Here is a 10,444-nt window from a genome sequence, read left to right on the forward strand (position 1 = left end):
CTGATATGTGTCTGAGATATGTGTCTACGATTGCTTTGTCATCCGTGTGCATTCCCTATAGGGAGACTGCCTGCTGGACAAACGTACCCCACAAATACCGGAGATTGTCCTCGTTTGTATTGTGTGTGTGTGTGTGTGTGTGTGTGTGTGTGCGTGTGCGTGTGCGCTCCAACGGCAGGATGAATGTTTTCGTTCTCGGTTTGTCTTCTTCTCTGTCTGCCTGTGTCCCCGTGCGTTCTCTCACTGCTGCTTTTGTGTGTCTGTGTGGGTAATGATACCGTTCATTCCTAGGCGCTGTGTTTGTCCCCCGTGGGAAATAGCAGGTCCAAGGTCGCACCTGCTCCGGAGCAGTATTTGTTTGTCCACGCTAACGCGGTTTTATTTTTTTATTTCTTTTTGGCCCACCTGATAACATCTAAATGAAACACACATTCACACCTGGTGTCTGTGCAGGTTGTTTAAACACATTTTAGGGCTGTCTTGGATGCAGTTTCCCTATGGATGTAACCCTGTATAATCCTTGTAAATAGGAATATACAGACGCACGCACACATTATAAAGCACCACTTGAAGTTGCATATCTATGTCATTTTAGGATGAAACGGAAGCAGGTAAATGTATTCCTCTCGTTCTGACAAGTACACTTGAGTATTGCTAACATAAACCCCCCCCCCCCCCCCCCTTATTGAAATGATCTAATGAATGTTTCACAATAATCCGATGGGACAGGCTCGTTGAATTGTATCGTACGTGATCACAGTTGAGGCTGAAAACCGAGGTACTGATTAGGTGAAGACACTCAAGAACATGTTCCTATCAGCCTCTTGCCATAAAGTTAAAGTACTATTTTCATTTAAATGTCTTCACAGTGGAAGTATTCAAACTCGGATAACGTTTACGTCAAATAACCAAATAATACATGTTACCAGCTCACATGACAACATATTATTTATGGATATGATAAAGTCACCTGATAAACCTTGTTAAAACCCGCGGTTGTTAATGTCTCAAAATAAGCTGTCTGTCTTGGACAAATGTATCAATGTAAGAACATCAATTTTAGCTTAAAAGCAGAATATAACTAAATGATTTCTTGGGCATTGGTGTCATTTGTTTTTAACAAACTAGGATATAATTACGTACACATCCTTTTTTATTTGTGGTAATTTGGTATTTTGATGATGTCTCTAACTTGGATTAGTTTCAATGAAGTGGAATGGAAGCAATTGGTTGGAATTTTGGTAACAAGGAAAACTCAAAGCTTTTAAATCGTATTGTTTTGGTCACGTGCACACAAGCAATCATGAATATTCCAGTCCGACTTTAATATCAAGCAGCCTCTCGGGGTGTGGTGAGGCGTGTGGATGTAGTGATTGGATTGCATTATGACAGATAAAATAACTACAGGTGGCGGAACTAAAATAGCTCCCTTCAAAATGACTCCATACACTGATACGTATCCATTTAATGTCATAAATGATGCCACCGCCCCGTCTGACGCCTTCCACGGTTCACTTGCATGTGGGGGAACAGCTCTTGTGTTTGTGTCACAGCAGCACGTCATGTCTTTCACATGTCATCCCGTGCTTGAGGTGTTTTTACCTCTCTGCATCTCCCCATGTGGCGGCCTTTGTTTGTGCTCCCCTTTAGGTTTTCTTCCGTCCTGATTGGTATGCAGCGCGCGCTAAAGAGAGGAACCTGTAATTATAAGCCACCTGAGGCTGTGCTTTGCAGTGATTGTAGAGAAAGGCGATGAAGTGTTGATAACCGCTCGCTTCTGTAAGAGAAGGAGTGTTTGCAAAAAGTCTGAACACTGAACACATCGGGCTTTCATCACACTTTCAAAGGTTTCTATAGTTTAAACAATAGCTAAATACTTCTGTGTTTGGTACGATGAAATATCTAAACCAAGCTAGTCCAACCTAACAGGGGAAAACACTAAGAGCCAAAGGTCTGGTAGAGTTGATTCATAGTTTAATGAACATGATGGTTCCTAGCTTTAATTGAAAAGTTTTTATTGTATCGAATGTGATTTCTTTATTTTGGGTTTCACATAATTGTTTCCAAACCGTTGAGATAAACTTGTATCTCTAAGTGCATATGTATGTCCAGCACTTCTTCCTGGGTCAGTGTCTACTTCCAGCTTCTCCCGCTCCGGTATGCAAGTGAGCTGTTTCCTTGACAACCTTGTCCCAGATGCTGCAATCACCATGGGGATGGTGCTGCTAAATGAGGCTGCCACCTCCAAGGGAGATGTTGGCAAGAGGAGAAGTGAGTACTTCTTTTTACCTTCCTTATGTTGTGAGTGAAGCAATTCTCAATTCTCAGTGTGTGTGTGTGTGTGTGTGTGTCATTGATGTTATTACCACCTTATAACTAACAGGTAGGTGATTTAACCCATTGTGGATTTGTATGCATTAACATCAATGTTTCAAGAGGTAGCACTGGTGTTTGAGTGGTTGACTTATATCTTATAATAATCACACATACTGTAAAGCATTCATTCTTCTAATTCTATTGTCATCTATTTGTCAAAAATAACCTTATATGATAGATCGTGATTAATCTCTTTTGTTCTTCTCATGACGCTATTAATGAAAAACTGAATGTGATATTATGGAATTAATGTTGAATTAAAGGAATATATTTGAATTCAAATACTATTCAATTTAAAATGTATGGCACCATTAAAGTTTTTAAAAGATTTCAAAGCTGGAAAGGCATATTTTGTATTTCCACTAACAAACATAAAAATGACAAGAACCAAGCCTCGTTCAGTCAAAGTGCAAAATACATTTCAAAACCATCAATTTCCTTGATGGTTTCCAGTAGGTGGTGCTTCCACTAAGTGTGAAAATTGGTTTGCAGACGTTCTCTTGCAATTTACTGCTATCAAGCGTGGCCAGTTTCTGACACATTTGTCGGGTAGAAAAAACATCAGCTTGCTATTTAATGGAGGAACCTGTTTCACTCTGAGGCTGTTTTTTGACCTCTGCTCCAAAAATGGCATACCACGATAAAGGATGTGTAACTATTCATTTCTTTCTAAAAGGGAACCCCTGCGAGTGTTCTGATGTGTGACAATGAAATGTTACTTTCTATGTTACTGGTGAAATCAATATGAAAGCCCTTTAAAAGATCTCAATAGCTGTAATAAGCATGAAGGTATCATTGATGGGGTCCGGCGATGTCTTTTGCTCGTTCAAACATGTTCTCCACAACTCAAGGGACAAACCCAAGAAAAACACAAGGCAACATTTTAAAAGACTAGATTAAAAAAAACACACACATAGTTCAAAAATAAACCACAAGTCCAAATATTGACCTGGAATTCTCCTGGCTGCTGTTCACGGTTTGGCCTGGTTGACCCGTTAGGAAGGGGGGCATCGTCCGACTGTGGCGTGGACCTCGGAGGAACGACACTCCCTCTCAGTATCTCGTCTGTACTGAGACCCTTCCTCCCCTTTGAGATCGGACTCGCACTCTGCGACTTCATTATCATTTTATTTCCTTCCATTCTTGATTTACAGGAAAATAACATTGCACACGTATTCTCACACACACTCGTATACGTTTACACAAACCATCACGGCAGTAACTTCATTAGTATGAAGTGCATTTGCATAGCTGTCAATTAGCTTGAGCAGTTCTATAAATACGACTGCCACCGAATACACAACCACAGTGGCACGTTTATGTGGCATAAGTGATAAATTAATTCTAATGCTGTTTTTGAACACTCTCAAACTGACTGAAATCCTTCCGTGTTGCTCTGATGATCAAAATAGTTATTAGATTAGTTAGTAGATATCACAAATATCTCATTCACAACATCTGATTTGCATCCAACAATGCAGTCACTGACCATTCACAGATAACTCAAAGGCACTGTTAGCCCAATCTGAAATCAATGCCTCAAATATGAGTCATACCTCACATTTTATAAGTCTTCTTCATATTATTGGAAAGAGGTTCCTAAATCCATGGCTTAGACTTAGGATGCTCTTCAGCTGAACCATGAAGTGCTTATTTCTTTGACTGTTACTACACTGCGCAGTGCAGCAGAGGACTTTGGCAGCCATCGTTTTCTGCTCTTTTGTATGTAACCGGACCCCCTTGCACGGGCATAGTTAGTCCAGCGTGATGCAATGTTAGAGGTGGATTTGTATTTCTACGAAGGATAAGCGGCTTGAAGATGACTGACGTTGACGTGTGCTGTCGTTTTATGTAAGAAGAGGACATACAAATGTGTGAATTCGACACATTTAACCGCACTAATGGCTTTGGTGTTCTTCATATCAACGGTTTTTCTTCGCCGCCCAAGCACAGATTCTGTATAATCTCTACATTATGAGACGGGGTTTTAGATATTAGATGGTCCGTACTGATAATTATCTCAAACAGAGAGACCGTGTTACACACAAGTGAATTTTAATTAGAGTGGTCGTGATAAAAAAGAAAATCCAGAAGCCTTTCAATGCATCTGTGAGTCCACAAACCCATGCACACTCACACACACACACACACACACTCGCACAAATCTGAAGGCAAGATCATAAACTTTTTGTTCTACTTTAACCAAGAATTCTCCTTGAGATGTTAAAGCAGGGCAATTAAAAAGATAATTACTTCATAACAACCTGCGGGCTTGTTTCTCAGTATCAGGCCGAAAAATAAAACCAAACGGAACGGATACCTCGACGTGCGTGCAGAAGCGCTCGCATGCTTCTCACCTGCGTGAGGCCGACGTGTCGAGTGTCCGTCAAAGAGAACTCTCGTGTTTGCTCCGTCGCCTCCTTCTCTTTCACTTGCCCCGTCATTCCTTCCTCATCCAGCCTTGGGAATGTGTTGAACTTGTTTTGCATGAGCTACTTTAATTCAGCCCCTTTTGTGTGACTTCTACCTGCAACCTTAAACACCATTAAGAAAAGACGCCACACAGATCACATTTACTGCTCAGCGAGTGTATAATTGCTTCATAATATCGCCAAATATCCCGACAGGATCCTGAGTCAAATAAACGGTTGTAAATCCCACACAACGCTGTCAATGAGGTGACACGAGCACATGAGGACACATGAATGAAATGAGTGCTTTATGAAGCAGTAGTCGGCTGTCAGTAACAGAGAGGATTAGAATTGAATTGTAGTTTAATCTACTGAATGTGGGTGTTTAAATCCGTGGCATGTACAGTAGCTGCCGCACTGCTGATGGCAGCTACAGGAAGTTATCTGCCGCTTCCATGGGCATCTGTCCAAGAAATGACAGTGAACACTTGGCTTCTCAGCAATCACTGAACTAGTAAATGGAGTCGCAAAATCACTGCCTATGTTCTGTCAGTGGATGGGGGGGGGGGGGGGGGGGGGGGGCTGTGATGGACTCAAGGATGGGGAAAGTGAATAGAAGGAGCAGGCAACGGGAAGGAGGAATGGAAGTCAGGAAGAAGTGAGAAGGGCCTGTGGAACAAATACTGCTGTATGAAGAAATCAACTGGAGCGCTAGTAACGCTAGCTTCTGCTTGGCCAAACGGTACATTTCTTCCTTTTGTTTTATTCTAACAGGGTGAGCCAAAGGGGCGGGGGTCGTCCAAGATGAGTCCATTAGGCATTTCTCCTGAAGCCGTGGTTTGCTTGTAATGGTGTAGTTTGGCCTTAGAGGCAGCTGGCTCTTCTGTCGCAGCGTGCCGTAACGATAATGAAAAAATTAGTGGGTGGTCGTCTCCAGAGTCTCTTGAAGCCAGTTGCTAAACAAAGAACCATTTAGCGTCCTAATATCTATTTATATTTGTCCTTCTAATAAGGTAGGCTTAACCCATAATGTTTATTGGCGAGGAAAAGTGCATTTATCCCTGCCATGCCGACATTTCACGATTTGAATTGATCCAAAGCACACAGTCAAAAGACGGATTTCCACCTTCGTCACTGAGGGAAATCATTCAGCTTAAGCAACTTGTCATTTGGCAGAGGTCATAAATTACTTTCATTAGCATGCTGAGCGCGCGTGTGTATCCGAGTGTCATCATGGAAGCCTACTAGGATACCTCAGTCATAACTGATGAGCTACGGGAAATACTTCCCGCTCCAGCTAATGAAGATACACACCGATGTCCCCTCGCTCGCGTCCTCGCGGGCACGTGTGTGGATGTTGCGCGGCCCGGGGGGGGGGGGGGGCAGGGGGCGTGTGTGGGGGGGGGGGGACCCGGGGGGGGCTCTCCCAGGAGACGCACTCTAAATACGCAGTGCTCACATTAAAGGGACTTAAATGTCACACACATGCACACACCAGGTTTCTCCTACAATACTTGTCAGGATATTTTCTTAAATAAGTCATCAGTGTCACCTCTCTTTAACCCCAGGTCGGCCCCCCCTCTACCCCCTCAAGAAATGTAATTCGAAGGAGATTTTTAACTATTTAGCCGCTTGGCTGAGGGGCTTTTGATCCTCACAAGAATAGGAAGAGAAGGAAGTGTGCACTCATGCGCCGATATGCTGAGGGAGCCTCCTGAATAGTGGAGCCTTTAGATGCATTAGAACTTGGATGTAACATCCACTGCTGACAAACAAACGGCACAATACAGCCGCTGAGGTCCATGATGTGCGTTTGTGTTAAAGTCATAAAGTTGCATAAGAAGTGAGAGAAAGGAAGTAAAACAGTCATGTGGGGAATCGACTGTGATCAGGGACAGCAAATGTAGTCTTACAAGCAGAGATGCAAATTTAAACTGAAAATCTGTGATGGACTTCCAAGCCAAATCTTTTGTTCTCACACACACACACACACACACACACAGCGAGAAGGAGCACATATCTCACTGTTTAGTCTCCAGGAGAGGTCCTCATCCTAATCCCTGATTAACAATATCAGACACTGGTGACAGTTTAATTTAACACAGTCCCTCTCGAGGATTAGCTGCTACATGAGGGTGTGTGTGTGTGTGTGTGTGTGTGTGTGTGTGTGTGTGTGCACACACTCAAACACCCACACACGCAGACACTCAGACGTCCTCTGAAGATTAAAGATCATGCTTGTGTATGTTTCGCTTAGAATAGCCACTGAGGAAACAAGATGATTGTAAACACAATTTCCTGCAGCACAGCAGGGTTGATGGATGCAGTTGCACATACATACATGTAGTGGATTATCTAAATAAAGTAATTATTTGTTTTGGCATGATTAAAAGCCAGAGTAATGTTTCACAGGTCATTTCCATCAGCATTATAGCTGATGTCAAATATTCATATTCTTGTCATTGTGTGTATGTAGGTCTGTGTTAGTGTTTACGTGTGTGTTTGTGTGATGCTTTAAGTGGGTACCACGGCTAAACCCTGAACAAAGATCAAACAGGAAGTTGCATCAATTATAAAGTGCGTGAACTGATTTAAATGTTTGCCTTGAGCCGGGAATCGGGTCATTGTGCAATAATTATTATGCGCACGGTATTTACAGTATTTTTTTAAAGTTTGGAAAATATGGAAACTCAAAAGCCTCAAATGTAACAGCTTATATGTTAGAAATGTTTTATAGATTTCTAACTTAATGACATGACGTGTGTGTGTGTCTTCCCAGTCATCTGCCTGGTTGGCCTTGGCCTCGTGGTGTTTTTCTTCAGCTTCCTGCTTTCCATTTTCCGGTCCAAGTACCATGGATACCCCTACAGGTAACTATAGCAACTGTAACGTCATCAGTGTACAGACACTAAGGCAAGATTCATCCAACTTACTCAACAGTTATTCAAACACAATACACAATGAATCTTAAAATCCCTGAAGTTGACATAAAATTAGGGGTGTCAAATGATTAAAATTTTAATCAAATTAATCAGAATTTTCAGTGGATTAATCATGATTAATCACACCTGAATCCTAACCATTTTTTCTTTCTGAAATGCATACTAAAGATAAATAACAGGACACAGATACATAATTATCATTATTATTATCATAATTATTATTTTTTACATAAATATATGTTATTGATATTTGATTTTTTAATTCATTCCAGAAAATAATCAAATCAATGTTATTTGATAAGTTAGACTGATTTCCCTGCATGGCTCTAGAAGGGTCTCGAGCCTCTGCAGTTTATCCCACTCTGCTGCGAGTTTGTGCTCCTGCGATGACAGACATGACCAGACATGTCAACCCTCCCGATGTATCAAAGCCCCCCCGAAAATCTCCCGGACCGACCTTTCTCCCGATTTCCACCCGAACAACAATATTGCTGCACCACCCGTCACTGGGCGCGCCGTTTCAGACCGAACAATAATAAAGGTTACACCTTGAAGTCGAGCGCGGCGATTAGAACGACTGGCGCTGCAAAGAAATCCGCTACCACCCCCATTTCAGTGTGAAATATCCCCATACCTGGGAGGATTTAGATCGCATTGGTTTCTCTTCCTCCGCATGTTCAGAACAGCGCTGCTCTTGCTCTGCTGGGCGGAGCTTTTCTTCTTCTCTGTTCTGCTGCGCGAGAACGGGGGGGGGGGGGGGGGGGGGGGGGGGGGGAGCGGGTCTCTGGCGCAAACAACTTGCTGAACCTGACGGCCTGACATATGCCTGCAGGTGGCAGTAATGTGTTGTATAGGATGAAGTGCATTCCCTAGAAGAAGAGGTTCTTTCCGGACCTGAATAATTTGTCACACTGCGCATGCGTGAAATGCGTCAAAAAAATTGACGTAATTAACAACAAACAGCTAATTAACGCCGTTAACGCGGCTATTTTTGACAGCCCTACATAAAATCGCTACAAAGTTATTGCAGACACAGTGATAAAATCCAGGCCACCGCAGGATCCATCCATTCCCATTATTCCATTGATCCCATAAGACAGCTGTGTCGATTGGAAACACTCCCTTCAAAATGGACAACCCACGGCGCCAAGGTTCTTTCTCCGCCGGCGGAACCTTCAGCAGGAATTTACATTACAAAAGACCCAATGCGTCCACACAAAAGTTGTCGGTCCTTAACCTGCTGACTAGGATCCACGGAATGCCACGGTTGTCTTTTTGTTTTTTCCTGTAGGTACAGTGAATGTGTTTGGACACTCGAGCCCTTCGGGGCTTAGTGAGCTAGAACAGCAGCAATTTGGTCCCACTTGGAGCTAAAGGTCGCCCGCTACATAAAACCCATTTAATGTGTGACGGAAAACACTCTGCGTGTCCTCCCAGTCTGTGTCCAGTCCGTCCCTTCTGGAGCGGCTGTTAACTCACCCTGTGGATCTGCAGTGGGATTGGTGGGGTCAGGGGCACGATTACTCGCGGGGGGGGGGGGGGGTCTGTGGCCGGCGCATTGTGCCGGCTCTGTGGCGGGGCTCCACGTCCGATGGGTGTTGCCTAGCGACTATCACGGAAAGTTTTTTAGTTCTGTTGATGTTCTAATTGACAGGTGCCAAGTTCTCGATTATTTTCCTAATTTGAAAGTCTGTTTCCTGAGAAGAAGTATGTCATTCCCTGCTGTGCATTGTTCAATTTAATCCTACAAAAGGCAGAATATAGAAGAAATGGTTGATGCATGATCAATTACTGCAGATCAGGGCCAGTAGTGTTTGTCGTTTAATATAAAACATAGAAACAGTTTGACCTAATAAAGAAAAACAAAGCGCAACGAGGAGGCAATCGGTACCTTCTCAGACTGGTTTTATCCGCTGTGGTCTTCCCTCACTGCCATTTTCTTTGTTTCTCTCTCGTCTCTCTCTCTCTCCCGCTCCCTTTAATCCCCTTCTGTTTCTCAGCTTCCTTATTAAGTGACAAAAAAGACAGAAGAGGATGGATGTGGACAGCAACAAAGCGATGTGAGGTCACAAGAAGTAAACAAGACACTTGAACATTGAGTGTAGCGTGCACGGTGGGCTTTCTTTTTGTGTGTGTTTTTTTTTTTTAATCGATTCTTATCCCAAACTGCTAGTTGAATAGAGAATAAATTATTCCTTCCTACACTGGAAAATAAAAGTGTTTGGCATGTTTCTGTATCTTCTCATTTTTCTAAGGCCCCCTTTTGATGATTAGATATTCTGTGTGGTTAGAAATACCTGTGACTGTGCTGTTTTAGACCCATGTGCTGTATTTCATTTAAAGGGAGGTAGGATCATGGTTCACATGGCGTCACTTGAACCCAGAGGCAGACGTGATTTTATTCAGTAGTTAGTAGGAAACGCACAGTGTAAAATCTCCTCCAACGTGCTTCTCACGCCGCTGTCTCTAACGGGGACAACGTTAATCCAGCTTTCAAAGATGCTGAACCCCAGCTGGTGAATTCCTCCTGCAGGTTTGGAGCTCAGTCAGACTCGGGTTTCACGGTTGGACCCGTTTTTGGGGTTGATGAGTCTAAAAATATGACTAACAGTGATCCAATCAAGGTAACGCAGGTCTCTGCCTTTCTCTCTGAGAATGCTTATTCACACCCTTTGGACTTAATAACGAGACCGTAGAGCGGGAGCTTTGCGTTCA

At 43.0% G+C, this 10,444-nt stretch overlaps 1 protein-coding gene across 1 annotated transcript in view; it reads left to right on the forward strand.

The window, feature by feature from the left end:
- The window catches only part of tusc3 (tumor suppressor candidate 3), a 44,666-nt gene extending 34,706 nt beyond the window's left edge, over positions 1-9,960 (forward strand). Inside the window, exons 8-10 of the mRNA XM_037472698.2 lie at positions 2,197-2,271; positions 7,567-7,657; positions 9,730-9,960. Coding sequence (XP_037328595.1) covers positions 2,197-2,271; positions 7,567-7,657; positions 9,730-9,745 — 182 coding nt within the window. The 3' untranslated portion in view covers positions 9,746-9,960. The remainder of the gene's footprint in view (positions 1-2,196; positions 2,272-7,566; positions 7,658-9,729) is intronic.
- Positions 9,961-10,444: the final 484 nt, after the last annotated feature.

This window comes from Pungitius pungitius, chromosome 9 (genome assembly GCF_949316345.1).
Source record: "Pungitius pungitius chromosome 9, fPunPun2.1, whole genome shotgun sequence".
Classification (NCBI taxonomy): Eukaryota; Metazoa; Chordata; class Actinopteri; order Perciformes; family Gasterosteidae; genus Pungitius; species Pungitius pungitius.